We start from the raw sequence: 18462 nt of genomic DNA, 5'->3' as shown, positions 1-18462 counted from the left end.
TAAGTGTGAAGTATTTGCAACGCTAATAGAAGTTGCATACAATTATAACATACGAGTGTTGCTGGCATACGGTGCCCCGAATTCTTAGTAAGTAAGATGTGTGCAGGTGAAACACATGTGCCTGTAGGATGTCCACACAATCTACATTCTGATTGTCTACTTTCCTCATTTCTAAACAGCCAGGCTGCATGCAAGGAGCGCACACTTATCATTTGGAAAGCACTAACTGGCCCCTTGCACAGTGCACAGAATCTGAGGGTAGCTGAACCACTGAGAAATCTGTACGAGGCGCCAGCATCTCACCTCTTATTTTCCCTTAACTGTTGTTCGCCATGACCCAAAACGCCCGTAGAAAAAATGTGCACTGACATTTTGGCACTTCAGGCTCAATGAATAGTCTTTGACCCAGATATTTCCTGCTCGTGCGTGCCCCGTACGGGTTACCATTCTTTGCTCGCAGGCAGCCCGTATCCTCCTGTAAGGGCAGTGGTGACTAAGCCTTAAATAGATTGAAAAGTTGGAAGTTAAGTCAACAAGCTTTGAGTGATACCATCAACTGTTCACAAGAAGCAATCATGAATCTCTAACTTAGGGTCTATGAAGTGACTGGCATGTCAGTATCACAACTCAACCACTGATCAACTCAGTCTACTGTTGGTAGAAAGGAGCCGTCAAGGATGTATGGGATTGGACAGAAGCCAAGCACTAAAACAGTGCTGATGCTAATTCACGCTCTCCACTTTTCAGCACCGTCCCCCTCCTCTTCTTCGAGCTACACTCAGGTGCTCGCAGGCTGGCTTGTTCTCCTCCTTAATTAGCAGAGGGAGCTTTGTCTTCACCAGGGCGTTGCATCAAACCCCCCCAAGAATACACACACACACACATTAACCCATGAGAGCAACGGGCCCGTTTCCACAACAGCAGGCACCGACCTGTCTGCCCGCTCCCCCTTCATCTCATCCCTTCTTTCACTCCATCTTCTTCTAATCTTCCACCCTCTCTGCCTTCAAGAGCCTATCGAGACCCTGAGTGTTTTCCTGACGTCAATAGAAGTGTCGCAGCTGCAGCTTTCATTTCCACCCCTGGTCTCTTGTTAGAAACTGAAACTGTGATGAGAGCCCCACTTCTAGAGAAAAAAAAAAACTAAACTGTTCGGTTTCAGCTTTGATGCCTTTCTGTGAAGTACATAAAGAAGCACGTTTGACTTTTGCTGAATGTCCAGCTGAGGATTAAATGCACGCATAAACATAATGTAAAGCCACCAGTTTTGTGTGAATCCACTGAAGCACTTCTTGCTCAGAGAATGGAGCAGAGAGCGGGTCGGTCCATCAGCGGAGCAAGCTCGCTCCGGGCGGACTCTTAAGATCCACTGGTGCTTTCAGAAACGGAACAAAAGGAAGAAGCTCTGCGGGAAAACTGCCTCTAAGGTCACATCTGCCTTTAGATTAAACAGGAAAACATGAAATGGAAAGGTAAGCCGGCATGCGCAGCTCAAGATAAAACTGTGAACTAAATGAAGCTGAAAAAAGAGCAACACTGGAACGCCATCATGCAAAATTGTGGAATGTCTGCCATTGGAGGCTTTTCCCAGAAACTATTTTTATGTTGTGGATACAAGCTGAAGATGCTCAGTTTATTATCACCAACAACAGCAGCTCCAACAGACGGAAACAAACTAGAAAAGTCTTTTCTTCTTTTATCTCACTGTACTTTTTTGGACCAAATGCTCTAATTAGGTGGGCGACGTTGAGTTTATTCTGAGCAGGAATAACAAGGTCACTGCTGTTGATTAGTTGGAAACAAATATTTTTGCCTCAATGTAACATTAGACTGTAGTCGTTAAAGCAGGCTAAAGGAGCCAGACTACACACCACTAAGCCCAATAACTTTCTTCCACTGAGGTCTGGATTCTCTCTCTTAAAGTAACATGTTTAAATACAATTTGCTGGACTTGAAAGTATTTATTTGGGTTTAAGGTTTGTAGAAAAACTAAAATCGTCTGCAAAAGGAATCTTTCTCATTATTTCTAATATAAAAACGCATTTCAACCAGTATTTACTTTTCATTGCAAGTTGCTGCAGGATAATTTTTTATTTTCATTCTCTTAATCTAATCAGCATTTATAGTTTTATTTTATAACCATTACTTATTTTCAACATCTTCACCACTTAGTCCTCATCTTCCTACCTGCATCTCAGTTAAAATCTTAAACTAAGAAATGTTGTTGCTACTTTAACAAGTGTACAGGTCCATCTCAGGTAGTGAAAACAACTAGAAACTTTTAATTGAAATAATGGAGACTGTGATATTTTTTCTCTACCGAACAATCAGGAGATGCTGCAGCCAGTAACTCTGCCCCTCCCACAGAGAATGGCTTGTAAATACTTCGTCATGAGTACTCGTAGCTTCAGGTGAACGTTCATTCTTTCATTCAGCTGTTTTTTTATTTTGTTTTCAAGCTCAGGGGGTCATGGTGTGGTGTTTGTGATGAGTGTCACGTGACGCTGCATCGGCTCCTGTGTGCACAAGACCTAATTCATTCTAAAACATTTTTTATTTGCCTTTATTTGGGTTTTGTATGCCCAATACAGACAATGACCAAAATACAAGAATTTCTACATTTCAGTTAAAAAAAACAAAAAAAGGTCCAATTTTGAACCAAATTTTATTTTTTTTTGGTATAAGACACACCCTTAGATGAAGTCTCTGAAACAGTTTGGTCTCTGCTGGGGATTGTGTTGATGCTCGAGTGAAAGCTGCAGCAGGATCCACACAGCGGTGACCCGACAGGCTATTTCCAGCCCGCGCTCACTGCGCGAGCACGCAGCGTGCATGTGTGTCAACGTGTGTGTCACAGCACCCTTGGACACACGCTTGAGGAATGTGTTGAGAGCAAGGCGAAACACCGGGTTGCCACAGCAACAGGCGAAGGCCGGGAAACAGATTGGGCTGGGTGGGCGGGGTGTCATCAGCGTGGTTCAAACGCAGCTCACCGCGTCCCTCGTTTGTCACATTCTCTCCTTTCGCTTTTGAATTGTCTGCGTCCTGCCCCCCCCTCCTCATTTCCTGTCTTTTAATTTACACAGCTTTAGAAGTTTGACATTTTTTCGGCTCGTTCTGACCTCTTCCTATCACCGTCTGCCATCATGAACACCAACCTTATTGTTAGCAATCATCTCATTTTACTCATTTCTCAACCATAAGGAGCAAGGACAAGAAAGATTGCAGGATCCCAAGAGTGACTTTAGAAGATAAAAAACTTGGCAAATGTTGGTACAATTTCCAATTAGCAGCAACATAAAAAGAATGTGAGATAAAGTCCACCATAAAAGCAAAACGGTGTCCTCTCTCACTTTTAAGGGTTTTAAATCTGTAAACCTTTAGTTAGAAATACAGAAAACTGTCAATTGTTTCTAATAATGATCAGCTGCTGCATTCAGCTTGACTTCAACCATGTCTTTGACTTTTTTATGCCAATAAATAATTCAAGTTACACAACATAACTTCATCAAGATGGCTGCTCTTCACACAGATGCAAATGGCCGACAATTTTACTTTTTTATTAATTTTGTCTAATTTCTTTACGTCAAACACTCCTTGATGTTTACCTTCAATTATTGCTTTTGTTGCTTTTTTTGTTTGTGCGTTACAATAAAGAAGAAAAGGGCAATTTAGCAAAAAATGTAGGATTTCTGTGAACTACAATTAAGCACAATAAAAAGTAGCAAAAAAGACTTCTAATTCTAACATTTAACTTTTTTATTTAGCGTTTTTATTCTTTGTGAGTGCTTGTGTGGAACTCTAAGTTTCTAAATCTTGACATTTAATTATAGGACTTCTTGTTAAGTAAATGGACTTGCTGTATGGACGGATCATTTCACTTTTCAGTAATTTTGACGTACAATTGGTGTTCTTGTCCGATCTTTAGGCTACTTCCTTTTGATCAACTTCACTGCCATAATTCTTTCCCAGCAGAAACTGATGTTGTTCTTGGGATCAGACTCCTAATCCCCAATTAGTGTGTCACATGTTGAACGTTTGTGCTTTGTGATTCAGAGGACTTAGAGCAGGACTAACTTAGATTGGCATGGAGAAATGTTACACAACGGTGCTCGAATGGAGACGGGAGTTGGGCAAAAAGAGACCCAGTTATTCATGTGTATAATAATATAAAAAAGGTAATCTTCCAGCTGAGGATTTACATGCACGGCCATTTAAAAGCGCCAGAATGTGCACTAACAGGTGCTGAAGCTCACTCGCTGCTCTCCAAGTGCTGCTGTATCACATTTCCTCTAACTGATAATTAAACTTTCTCCGCAATAGAGAACTCTGTCAGCCTTTTTTATTAACTTTTTGAACTAATCATTGCAAGAACCCACAAATAAACCCCATTCTGAGAAAGCATTGTATGGTTAAAACAACAAGCAACAGTTGGATTTGATGATAATTGGCTTGGTCACTTCGGACTCATCAGTATAACCATGGCCTTTCAAAATAAAAGCTTCTGAAGAAGAGCGGGGTTATTAATCAAGGCGAGGCCAGCACGGAACAGCCTGTAATCACCCCCCGGCCTGACCCAGAAGGAGAAACACCCTAGAAAAGTGTCACTATTTAAAGAAGCAGAAGAAAAAAATCAGAAAATAAGAAAGCTGAAATTAAATTAAAAAAAATAAAACTATAAACCAAAATGATCAATTTTAAAGGGGATTTAGCCTAAAAAAAAGTGGAAAACTGCAAAAGTCCAGCTGAATGATACAGAACGATGCAAAAAATGCTGAATGACACAAATACTGCTAAACTGAATTATGTTGACAGGATAAAGTACGATGTCTTAAACAACAGAAAAAAGCCAAGCAATGCTAGAAAATGCTAAGAATCCCAAAAGGTTGTAGCCGGACTGTCCTCACAGTCAAACCCTGGGAAAGTTTCAGAAAAGTTTGAGTGAGTGGTTCAACACCATCATACAGAAAAGGAAAAAAAAAGGGAGGCAGTGGGAAAAAGAAACAGCATCCGTGTAAATAAAAGCTTGTCTACGTGAAAACATAGACAAGCTTTTATTTACACGGATGCTGTTTCTTTTTCCCATTGCCTCCATTGGGAAAAAGAAACAGCATCCTTATAAACAAAGGCTTGTCTACGTGAAAACGTTAATGACACATTAATGAGCATGTTTTTCCCTGCTGTGAGCTTCTCTGACCTTGCGCTCTTTGTCTCCGTAGTCCAGGCCCAGCGTGTCCATGGCGCGCACAATGGCCGCCAGAGACTGGATGGTGTTGCTGTAAACGACGGGCTTGTACTGCTTTACGTCGTCACCAGAGAAGCCGTCCTCGTGGATGATCCTGCGCGCACAGAGAGACTCAGTCAGACAGGGAATGGGAGCACAGACGTGGGGGGGACACGGAACAAGAATAATGGCAATATTCTTGACAGTAATAACGCACTTCATTTACAGGCGACCTTCAAACACACTTAAGATGCTCTTGCAGGAAAGCGGAACGCAAACAAATGAACAAACAATGAAGGAGCAGCAGACGGATGGGGAAAAGCGTAAATGAACTGGCCTTTCACAGCAATTTCTTCAGATCTGTGGAAGACGATGGGTTTTTAAACGAGCTCGGAACGTGCATATGGAGTAGACTGAGCACATTTCTGCTGGAATTGCATTTGCTAGCTGAGAGCCCGATCGACTGAAAGCTCGAATTCGCTTCAATGTTGATGAAGCGACGGTTGGAGTGAGGAGGAACAGGGTATGGGAGGGTGTGGAAGGGCTCTGAAGTAGTGCCATGGCGAGGAGAGACTCGAAGGTCAAGAGCAGAAGCTACTGTCGTCCAGGCGGGATCTCACAAAAGCAGTAAATGTAATGAATGACCACAGGCATCCACACTGACCTGAGTGCTAAACAAGAAGGTGCCATTAGCATGGATGCTATAAGTATCTGGCTCTTTTTTTCAAAAATTTCTTTGGCTAACCAAATATTGTTTGGTTCTGGTTAGAATGGGTATCTTTACGTTTAGCTGGAACAAGCAAATAAACAAAAAATTCAGCAAGATAATGAAGCTCTTTACAATGATGAGCTAAGGAACAGTTAAACTGAAGTAAATCCAACGGGAAACTAAAAACCTGGACAGCTTCTTCTTAACAGCAGTTAGAAGGAGTTCCATTTGTATTTAACACATCTAAAATTTATAATAATAATAATAAAGCAATCCTACAGCAGAAAACTGTTGTTTCCTTTGAAGATAAATGCCTTAAATTGATGGACAACAACATTGTTGTTTTTTCTGCAACCTTTCTAACATGACATACAAAATCTAAACACTAAAAAACAGAAAAGTTTAGAAAACATGAAAGTATGAAACCGTCTAGATCAGTAGTCCCCGACCGTTTTCAGGTCATGAATCTGTTTACAATATTTAGTATTAAAAATGTTTTATCTTGTGAAAATATTTTCACAAACTGGTTTGTCACAGGCAACTAGCAGCATCCTTGTTTCATTATATTATGCATTATTACTATGGTTTGCAGGAAGAACATACTGGGAGTAGAGACTCCTGGTTTCTGTCTGTTAAATGCAGATTTCTTTTTTTCATTGAGATCAAAGGCTCTTCTTTTGTTTCCTAACTGGATCTTCTGTGTAAAAAAAACTTTCCAAGTTTGCTGCAAAAACCTCTCAATATTTTTGTTTCTCTTAATATTCAGATTATAGGAATATGTACATAGTAATCCCTTAAATACCATTCTACGGACACAATGGAAGTGTTGATGGCGTTCTGGAAGAAGTTGCAGCAGCTTGTTTAGGTTTTTTTTTGTTTTTTTTAAGGGTGAATATACTAAAACACAGACGATCACGAACAACCCAAAAACCCAAAAAGGAGCGGCTCATAACCAGTGGGCGGCGCTGACATTTGGACACAAGGAGACCGTTTCAAATGCCAGGCTGCCTTTGACTGCAGAAAACACAAGGACACTTGGACAGACAGACAGACAGTTGTGCAAACGGGCACGCTGACAGACGGTCAAACAGAAGACAGACAGACAGACAGACAGACAGACAGACAGACAGACAGACCAAAACACCAGCGGCGGCAGCGCTGAGAGCAAAGGCACGGGACTGCCTGATGAAATCACATTGAAGTTTGGGGAACACTGGGAGACAACCCAGACAGACAACATGACCCACACATGAACTGATGAGGGTGAGGCCTGGTGAATGAAGAAGATCAAAGTCAGGGCCTAATTCTCTCTGTGATTATTTTAATGCCTGTGGAGTCCAACCGGCGGGTTTCCAACTGTGATGATGGGTGAAACACCTTCATGTCACTCTTATGACATGCAGCCTGACTGTGAGCTCATGGCTCCAAAAACAAAACCACATCAAATTTCAGCTTAAACGTGGTTGCATTTTTTAAATAAAAATACAGAAAATTAAAATGAATGGCAAACTTCGAGATTCAATTACTTCCCTCCTTAAACACATGACCTGGACTCCTCTACTGCTGATCCACTGTGGATACACACTTGATTGCCTTTGCAATGTAACTGTGATTTGATGCAATTTATTTTCTAATTACAAAGCCTGCAGTTGCTGCCAACACGGGGCATCCAAGTGATACAAAAGTGCTTCCAGGACGCCCATAGGATACCCACACAACTACAAACTGAATATCTAATTTCCTCATTTCTAACAGTCTGGCTGCACGCAAGGAGCGCACACTTGTTACCTGAATGGCACTTACAGGCTCCTTATGAGGGCGCAAGATTGGAGAAGGGGAAAAAAACATACAACATGCCTTCATCTTATCTACTTCATCCTTACTTAATCCTTGCATGTTGTATAAGCATTCCACTTGGTGCTAGCAGAACGGCAGTAGAAAAAAATTGCACAAACATTTTTGCTCTACAGGCTCACGTAGGTTTGATTTTTGTGTGGAACAACTGAAAGCCACATACAGGTTTGCCCCAAGGTCGCCTGTTTCTACCCTTAAGGGCAGTTAGAATAGAATAAAATAGAATAGAATAGATAAACTTATCTCACAAAGGGGAAATTTTCTTGTCTTGGGCAGCAAAGAAAAGACATCCACAAATACAAACAGCAAAAAAGATGCATTCACAGAGGATAAAGTGATAAAATGAATTTAAACAAAAATAAATAAGTAAAAATACACAGCAAAAACAACCGTTAAAGAACAAAAAAACAACAACAACTGCAACAGTTTGTAAATAAATAAATAAGTGAATGAAGAAATGTGGAGTGTCACTTTGACACGGTGTTGTACAGTCTGATGGCTGTGGGGAGGAAGGACCTGCAGTAGCTCCTTCTTGCACTGTGGGTGCAACAGTCTTGTGCGGAAGGAGCTGGTCAGCGCCTCTACAGTTTGGTGCAGGGGGTTGGAGGGGTTATCCATGATGGATGTTAGCTCAGCCAACCCATTCATTAGCCTCCTGTCCGCCACCTCCTCAATGGACTCTAGTGTGCAGCCCAGGACAGAGCCGGCCTTCCTAACCAACTTGTTGAGCCTCTTCACGTCTCTGCCTGAACTGCCCCCGCCCAGCACACAACTCCATAAAGGACCACTGAGGCCACCACAGTGTCGTAAAAGGTCTTTGGCGGCTGTCTGCACACGCCAAAGGACCTCAGTCTCCTCAGCAGGTGAAGGCGACTCTGGCCCCTCCTGTACAGAGCATCCGTGTTGTTGGACCAGTCCAGTCTGTTGTTCAGGTGAACACCCAGGTATTTAAATGTGTCCACGACCTCAATGTCTGAACCCTGGATGTTCACCGGTGAGTTTTGGGGTGAGGACCTCCTGAAATCCAGGACCAGCTCCTTTGTCTTGCTGGTGTTAAGCAGCAGGTGATTATTTTCACACCAGCCCACAAAGTCAGAGATGACCCCCCTGTACTCCTGCTCATCCCCCCCGATACACAGCCCACAATGGTGCTGTCATCTAAGAACTTCTGCAGGTGACAGTGGTGGGAGTCGTAGGTGAAGTCCGATGTGTACAGGGTGAACAGGAATGGAGAGAGCACAGTCCCTTGAGGTGCCCCTGTGCTGCAGACCACCACATCAGACACACAGCCTCACAAACTGTGGTCTGTCTGTGAGGTAGTTAATGGTCCAGGCAGTGAGATGTTGGTCCACACCTGCAACCTCCAGCTTCCTCCTCAGCAGGGATGGCTGGATGGTGTTGAAAGCACTGGAGAAATCAAAAAACATGACTCTCACAGTGCTCCCAGGGGCCTCCAGGTGAGACAGGGCCCGATGCTGCAGGTAGATGATGGCGTCATCCACCCCGATGCCAGGTCGATATGCAAACTGCAGCAGGTCCAGTGCTGAGCTCACCTGGGTGCGGAGGTGGCTGAGGATGATCCTCTCCATAGCCTTCATCAGGTGGGAGGTTAAGGCGACAGGTCTGAAGTGGTTCGGTTCCTTAGGACGAGGTACTTTTGGAACCGGAGCCAGGCAGGAAGTCTTCCTGAGGACTGGTACCTTCTCCAGTCTTAGGCTCATTTTAAATATGAACAGCACCACCTCACAGAGCTGGTCTGCACACTCCCTGAGGAACCTGGAGTTGATATTGTCAGGGCCTGTTGCCTTCCTGGCTTTTGTTTTCCTTAACTCCATCCTAACCTGATTCAGAGTGAGCCAGAGGGGGGGTTGGAGGGTGGGTGGCCGGTGGCTGGTCTGGAGCTGTGAGTTATCTCTTTTTTTTCTTTTCTTTTTTTTAAAGTTTGTCTCTTTTCCTGTTGATTGAAGATCAGTAAAAGAAAGGAAACCAAACTGGGGTTCTAAAAATCTGTAATGAGTTTTCTGTGTGTAAATGTGGTAAATTGAGAGGGAGCCTTATTTCTGGGCTAGTTTTTTTCATTAGAGGTAAAGTGAACTCTTCCACCTGATCTTCTGTTGAACCCAACATTACACAGCTGACTGAGCCTCCTTATTAGCGCAGAAGCAGGAGGGAAAGATGGAAAAAGGGCCCGGCAGCAAAAGTTAACAGAGGAGTTGCTGATTTGTGTGTTTGTGGCAGGCTGGAGTGCTGATGTGGGCTTTCATACTCCAGGACCTTTTCTCATTACCCACTCCATTCTGTGTGTGTGTGTGTGGTTTCATGTCGCTTTGGCACAATCTGCACACTGACCTGAAACATAGTTTAGTTTCACACCGAGTCAGACAGATGGACTGAGAGACGAGCGAGCATATGCTCATTTTCTGCGCCGCATTATTCCTTGATATCGTTACCCGGCTGCATTTCAGCAGGTGCTGGGTGAAGCGGCATTTGGAAGACGGCGATCAATCACAGAGCTGTTACTTGTAACATTTAGCTGCTGGAAATGTGGTTTCACTCTACATAGAGTGATGAGTAAAGCTCTGCTTCACATCAGCCACAGATAAACGGCTCTCAGCACTTAAACAACCACAAAGGGAACAAGGTTCAAGTAACAGGAAGCAGAGGTACACAACATGTGTGACAATACATCAGACTGTAGATTCTGACCCTTGATTGGCTGCTGTAACTCCTTCACATTGAGATGCCCCTACAGATTTTGTTCAAAGGACACATGTATGGGTTGATCTTACACTTGGAGCTCTGAAGCTACGTTCACAACGCCCTGGGTAATGCCCGTTCAAGCAACCACTTCCAATGAAAGGTCGATGTAAAGGAGTGTAAACACAGTTTTCCGGCTTCCACGTTCACACGTGGCTATGCAAATTTGTTTTCAGATTCTACATGCAAAACGTGTGGCAATTAAACAGGCATTACCAGCTAAACCAGGTCGACCTTTGACCAGTTGGGGACTCTGATTTGGTAACGATGTACGGATTTGGTTTATCTGGTGAACCTAGACGCGACGCAAAACCTGACGACGTCTGTGTTTTTTGGTTTTGTCTTTTCAAAAAAAGATAAACCAATGCTACCCTCCTGACATTTTGTTAATCTATATCCACCATTGCAAGGATGCTAGTAAAGCAAACCGTTTTCATTTCTGGCTCAAATCACAAAGATTTGCACCACTTCGACATCGACGAAAAGGAAGAAGAAGAAGCCCCACCCCAGGTGTTAAACGCACAGATAGCTGAAGGAACTAAATAAACCATCTAAAAAAAGACGTTTCAATCACACAGTTTCATGAAGTGCTCATGCTTGGAGGTGCTAAAGATAGTTTTTCGGCCCCATGTGTGGCCTGGAGGCCTAAACAGTGACTTAGAATCAGGGCTAACAAGTGACTTTCGACTACCCATCAGCAAAATCCACCCAGTTTTCCTGCAGTTTTATTTAACAAGTATTTAAATCGCAGTCTAACAAAAGAAAACCAACATTTATATTTAAATTAAATAATGTTTTGGGTTGCTTCAACCTGTTTTTAGCACAAGCAGACCTAATCCAAGCTCTGTGAGCAAACAGACAGACATTAGTTACGTTCACATCTGTTGGGTGGATAATCTCTCCATTTACAAATGTCAGACAATAAATGTGTATTTTTTTTGAAAAGCCCAGTTTTAATTTTATCTTTGTTTAGTTTGGTTTAACAGTGCTGTAACTTGGGAGGTAAAGATGACAGCTAACTGCTAATGCTAGTTAAAAACACAGAGCTGTTGCCGGCTACAACAAATTAAACGCCCTATGAAATACTGTAAATCTTCAATCGTTTGCACAATTGATCTAATTCCAGTAGATTCTGTGTGTAGAAAAGCAGCCTTGCATCGTTATAATTGGTTTACGTCAATTGCGTAATCACTACTATAAGTGTTGCATGTCAGTGCTTTTCTCAGCTTTGGGATCCGTTGGAATTACCGTTAATTGTGTAAACAGTTGAAGAGTAACGGCAGTTAAAGAATGGGGTCGTGCCAGTTTACATCTAACTGTACATTGTCAAGCTGATACAATACAACCCAAAAACTACGTAATACTTGCTTTAACCTTACACAAAGTGCTCATCACAAATTAAAGTACTTCCTGCTCTCCTTGGAAACCACTAGAGCTTTGAAAATGCAAATCCGCCACCTCCCCACCCTGAAGGTTTTTTTTCAGTCATGGTCTGCGAAGTTCAGATCTGTCTTACTGGAAATTAGTATGGCACAACAACTATCCTATTTATGAGAAACCAAGGCCATTACCACATTAAAAAGCTGACAGGCATATGATGACTCTAGCTTTCCACCCTGCAGTAGAGCTTCTACTTAGGCTGAATCTGAATTCTTCTCCTACCCCTACGGCTTCTCCCTACCCCAACATTTAGTCCTCCAAACTTAGTTATGGAAGAAAAGTGTCTTCAAATTTGGACGTTGCTCCCACTCGATGACATATTCAATAGTCACAGGTCAGCGACGTTATCGCGGAGAATAGACAACATCGGTTTTATAACTTTAAAAAGTCATGCTAGAACAAAAAGTCATTACTTACATTAAAATGTGAACTTCTGTGCTTCAGAGCAAATCAACAAATACATAAAGAAAACCTGCTAGTTTCACTAATCCTCTGGCCATCACTAATAATAAACACCTGCACATCCTTACTACACTGCTTTTAGGGACTATATTCCAACATTTTCCAACTTTTGTGAATAAAAAACCTGCAGATTGTAAAGTATGTCACTTCCAGCACAAAACCTGATTTGCTTCCACTGTCTCTTCGTGGTCTAAATCACTTTCTAAATCTACAAAAGTGAATCGGACCAGAGTTAATTTGAAGATTAACCAAAAACCTCTGTCAAGCACATGTGGGCAGCCACGGTGCAGAGGTAGAATGGTCAAGGTTCAGTTCCCGCCTTGCCCACCCATGTGTCAAAGTGTCCTTAGGCGATACACCAAAGGCCACGTTGCCCCTGGTGGTTATAGATTGGCACCAATCCCATTCACCCATCCACACTGTGTGTGGATGGGTGAATGGGATTGGGACTGTAAAGGGCTTTGGGCCTTCAAAATCACTATTTTAGTATACTTCATATTTCTCATTTACAAACAGCCCTTATGATTTAGGTTCTTACAAACTAAATCCAAATTTGAGCTAGAAAACATAAGTTAAAAATAAATACTAAAAGTTATCTATATTGGCCAACATGAGGTTTAAATGATGAGGGGCCAATTTATTCTGCTAGCAACGAAGAAGACATTACAAATACACAAATAAACACAAACATCTCAGACACATCCAGTCTGCCTTCCCTTCATGTCTCCATTATCCTCCACACTTGTGTTTTTATCTCCACACCTACTCATGTATACGCACACAACACACAGCCCACACAGCAGCCTCTGTGTGCAATTAGGTCTTTATCTCTGTCCTGCTCTCTGGCACTCTTTGTCCCAACACACACACACAAAAGCATGTGATTGGTTTTTTTATCGCTGGGCTGCGTTCACCCTGTGCTTTCCATCGACGGGGTTCTTTGTCGTGACAAAGTGCACATTGACAGACGCCTGTCAGCCAAACCCAGATTGGCGGGTGTGCATCTGTGTGCGTAAAATGTGTATTGTGATGAAGAAGCGGGGAGGAGCGTGAAACAGGAGGAAGATAATCAGAAGAAAGGAAGCTATAAATAACCCAAACAGGCTGACAGCAGAATGGAAGCATCAGCTGCTCACTTGTCTTCACACCTTGAGGTCGAGCAGCAGCATCCTGGACATGCACACTCTCGCAAACACTCATCTGCGACCTCCATTTGCCACATTTTTCTTCCAATACCATTTCACCCACCTCTTAAGACATGAATCAGTCAGATGGCATGGCTAGTACTGAAGGGATCATGTTCAATTTTTTGCTTTCAGACACAAAAAAGAAGATCGGAACTTTATCCAGTCCAAGAATGGCAGCGAAGTCTCATTTTTCATTACAGATTGTGGCCCCTGTCCAGGTGAGGCTCCACATCTCTGGGTCTGATGAATAGTTTTTTATCCTAAAATAGCTACCAATGCAAGAGATATATTCAAATCCTCTGGTCAGAACAGCATCAGAATCTACATACTGCAGAAGATATTTTCCAGTTGTAAAAATATCACTTCCATCTGGGCACCACATAAAAAATGAACTAAAGTTGGATCCAAATAAATAAGGTTTTACATTTCCACTTTACTTGTAAAATGACGCCCTTTACAAAAAGTCAAAGGTCGCACATCTTAGAGAGGCAAATGTGATCAGAAACTAGTGCCTTCTGGCTTTTTTGACCTTGTGGTTGTATGGTTTCTACGGCAGCACCATGGTTATTATAGAACCACAAGGTCATACACCACCAAATGTGTTGTTGGAAAGTGAGAGGGGGCCCAATGAAAACCAAGTTGAAACCTTTAAAGCCCAGCAGGGTCCTCTGCCAACTTTAATCAAAACTTCTTTCTGTCAAGGACATTGAATTGACATAACAATTCAGGCTGCAACAGTTGAACTCGTTTCCCTGCTGTGAGGGCTTTGGTCATACAAAATATTAATATTTTTCCACAATAAGAAAAGCTGCTCAGTTATAAAGTTGTTTTTACGCTGACCAGTCTAAGGTAAACCATTAACTCGACTTGCTTTGCACAGCATTTATAGAGTCTTAAAGGTATAATAAGGTTTATAGTCCAGCAGCCCTGGTAACCCTCCGTGATACCGTTGGAGAAAACAGCTGCTTTCAGTGTCATGAATGATTTCCAGCATTTCTTTGGAAGTCCGTTTCCACCTTGACATTGTTGTGAAATAATGAAACTATCATTTAGTGAAACAGACAAACACTCATTTAGTTTAAAGCAACAAGCAGAGATTTTTGAGGATCAAGGTCAACTCTATTCTTTGGAGGAATCCCTGTTTCCTCATGAGGTGAGGGAATATTGTTTTTTTACGGCTCGTTAAGCAGCATGATGCATCTGTTCCACATGATGAACTGAATTCTGGGAAACGTTTCTGAACCAAAGTGCTTTTATGTGTGTGACACGAATTCTATGAAATTTGCAACTCAGTTGGCTTTCTTTCTGTTTGGTTTTTAGAATCTTCGGCACAAACGATTTTTAAACTAATAATAAGGGACCAAATGATACAACAGCCAAACAACAGCCTCTACTAAACATTAAGAGTCATAGTTCAATTGCAGGTGAACTCTGGTGTGGTCCACTACAGTGTGAGAGTCGAAACGCTGACCAGCAAAATAGACAGCAAGCAGCAATTCTTTTTTTCCTTATGTCCAGGTCCAAACCTGTTTGAGGAAACACCAAAGCCTGACAAACAGCTGGTACATCTGAATGCTTGGGTCTTTGGGGGCTCTTCAGGGTGGGGTGTTTGACAGCAAGACAAATGAAGGTGTGAAAAACTAACAGGCCTCACCAAATCCAATTACAGAAAGTACCTTTCACTCTCGGTGTCATCACCATTTAGGTCCTCGTGTTTCTGCAGCTCTGGGTGCCAGTTGCTTATCCCTTTAACACCTGAGCTTTGGTTACAGTGTTTACATTCTTTCGACTACCGTAACTCTTCAACTGATTACGAAATTGGCGTAACTCCAGTGAATCCTGAAGCAACGCTTTACAGCAGTGAAGTGGTCATCCAATCAATGTAAAGCAGCTGATTATGTTGCTGAGAAAAGAAACTTTGCGCCGTTGTGCAACACTTGGCTAACGAAAAGTGGACATCTATCAGTGCAAAGCAGTAACCCTAAAGGGTTAATGGAGCACCTTTGGTAGTCCTTAGAGCTGTCAGTACATTCAAATTTATTGCATGTTGTAGCTGTTTACTGTTGTCACTGTAAAACACAGTTTTTTACTTCCATACATTGCCAAATGAATACAATTACATGATTATATTGCAGAATCTGAAGGAAAAAAACATTAAATGTTAAACCCTGGCCATGATCAATTAAATGCAAGATAATTTAGACTTGTTTGAGTGAAATTGCATTTCTACCCATTTACAATTCAGAAGCGAAGTAAAATACTTATTTGATCATGAAAAGGAAATGTACAGGAAAGAGCAGCTAATATGTTAGCCAGCGTTTTTTGTCTTTAAGCCCCTTTCATGAGCTGTTGTGGAGAAACGTTGCACCAAGTTCTGTCTTTGTCCTGATGACTCAGCTCGTTTAAAAGCTATTTTGCAGCTGCTGTTCTTCAATGTATGATTATCATGCGATACGGAAATTGTCAGCATCACTAAAGAACTTATTGAGTTGACATGTCTAGTTGTCGTCCATCTTTTTTCTGGCTTGTCATCTTGCATTTGGGTTCTCCTCAAGCCCTGCTCACTGACATCTTCATCTCTCTGAAGTACATCCCTCTTCCTCATTCAGATCTTCCCAGTCTTCCTTTTTCCCTCTACAGCAGTATAATGGAATCCACTGGGAAATTAGCACCCACAGCTGTCAAACTCAACAGAAAACTAAATCAGAGTTTCTCAGTCCTGCATGTTTTACCCGTTTCCCTCCTGAATAAAGCAAGGACCAGGACTGAACGACACCACGGTCTGCACACATGTAATTATCAGCTGTTACTTTAAGTAAGTTAAAACTCTACTTTTGTTCAGCTCTGTGTTCTGGACCACCATCCTGGTGGCAAAGGGAAAATGGTTTAGACGGGCTAAACTTTTCCGTGGCACTGCCTTGTGGGTGCGGTCCCACTGGATCGGTCTGAAAAAGTTCACGGGCAGAAAAAAATAGCTCTTTGTTTAGATCAAACATTGCCTCAAGATGGTGCCCTCCATGTCAGGGGAATCTTATTTTGAAAAACATTTTTTTTCTGTGTCTTTAGATCAGTCATTTCATGACCCTGAGTATATATTTTTTTAAATGCTTGCAGCTCTATAGACCCAGAATTACAGTGGTTACCATGGTGATGATAGCTATCAAAAGGTGAGGTGCATTAGTATTTGAGCATAGTTAGCAAGTGAGATTTCACCTAAATTAAGAAGGATGAGCATCTTTATAAAGACCAAAACAGAAATCCAGTTTTAATCTGATTTTTTTCTAACTTGTTTTGTCAGAAATATATTGTGATGGTATTGAAACCAGGTCCAGCCTTGTTTTTTGCTCAATTGCCTCACCTCAGTAGACATTTGTTCTCATCCAACCTATGGTCGTTTTTTCATCCATCATCCGTTTCTACATATGCTTCATCCAAAACGCCAAAATGACAGATAATTGTATTGTATGTTTATTCGGGACCTTTCATTTTGAATGTCATTGATCTTCTTTTACATTTCCTTTGTCTCTATGGGCTCTGCTGCTGCTGCTGCTGCTGCTGCTGCTGCTGCTGCTGAGAATCCGCTTCAGCTCCCAGCTGATGCACACACATGCAAGCAGAACAATTACAGCTCCAGCATTACATCTAGGGAGACCTCATTAAATCTGTCCGCCATCATCTCTCTGCGTCTCTGTCACCTGTTATCTCTATCTGCCCCTCTTCTCTGCCAAGACCTCTTTGCTTCAGCCCAGTCAGTCTCTTTCCTACGTAGTCTTGTTCACTTCCATCTCTCCTTGCTTCTCAACTCTAATTATTTTTTCTTTCTGCAGCTCCTGCTCCTCTTCATCTATTATCTGCGATTAAGTGTTAATTAAAAACAGTGTTGGCCCCTGTGACTGATTTCTGCAGGGAACAACGAGCATTGCACATGTGCTCACATAAAGGAGCTCAGCCGAGTTACTCTACAGTAATAGACAAACAAAAAACAAAGAAAGAATCGATAAACTTCCTCCCAGAACTCTGCAGAGGAGCACATGTTCACATGCAACAGCTGCTGTGTGCGTGAGTGGGTAAGATGTTATGTCACGCATGATTTTCATTTTGACCTGTGAGAATATCATCGCAACGAATGAATAAATATGAGTTGATTGTTGATGTTAAAATAGAAAGAAGATTCAATGTTTTTAATGCAAAAAATGAAAAAAATCAGCTGGTAAATAAAGTGGGACTTTTGCTGGATGTTTTAGACTGGCCACTTTTTGGTCATTGAATGTAGTGTTGAAAATGTCATGTTTTATGACTTTTTAGGGTCATGATTTGCCCTTTGACTTCTTGATGTTCATTTTGCACTAACTGTGAATTGAAGATGACTTGTGCAACATTTGAGTATTTGACTTCTACTCAGACAACTTTGAAAAACCAAACTGACTGGTTTGGATGTTGATTTGACAACAGCTTTTAGGGATGTTTTTTTTTTAGGGGGGGGGGGGGGGGGGGGGGTTCTGCTAATGTGTCCGTCCAACAGACCATTGTCTTTAAAAACCCACTCTGATCATCTATTTAAAAAGCGTCTTTAGCCAGAATCCAAATACATGTCGTTTTCTGGGTCAAAGTTTCTGCAAAGCGGCAAGAGTCTTTTAGAAATTTGTTTCTGAGTTGTGGGTGGGACTGTTGGGGAGGAGCCACATCCCCCCCATTCCCCTTCCCTTCCTGTTCCTGAGAGGTCCCTGTTTACACTCTCTCCCGCTGCCTTTAAGTCCTTCACACCCCAACCTAACATTAATGGCCCAACAAAAGCAGCTATCCATCCGTACAGTTTAGATTCAGATTCC

General features: G+C 42.1%; 1 protein-coding gene across 2 annotated transcripts in view; it reads right to left on the bottom strand.

The window, feature by feature from the left end:
• The window catches only part of LOC101167706 (guanine nucleotide-binding protein G(o) subunit alpha), a 103832-nt gene that overhangs the window by 68038 nt on the left and 17332 nt on the right, over positions 1 to 18462 (bottom strand). For both annotated transcript variants that reach the window (XM_023955984.2, XM_023955985.2), the window contains exon 3: positions 5198 to 5339. In XM_023955984.2, coding sequence (XP_023811752.1) covers positions 5198 to 5339 — 142 coding nt within the window. The remainder of the gene's footprint in view (positions 1 to 5197; positions 5340 to 18462) is intronic.

This window comes from Oryzias latipes, chromosome 6, assembly GCF_053564925.1.
Source record: "Oryzias latipes strain Hd-rR chromosome 6, Olatipes_Hd-rR_3.1".
Lineage (NCBI taxonomy): Eukaryota > Metazoa > Chordata > Actinopteri > Beloniformes > Adrianichthyidae > Oryzias > Oryzias latipes.
This window is presented reverse-complemented; position numbering and strand designations above follow the sequence as displayed.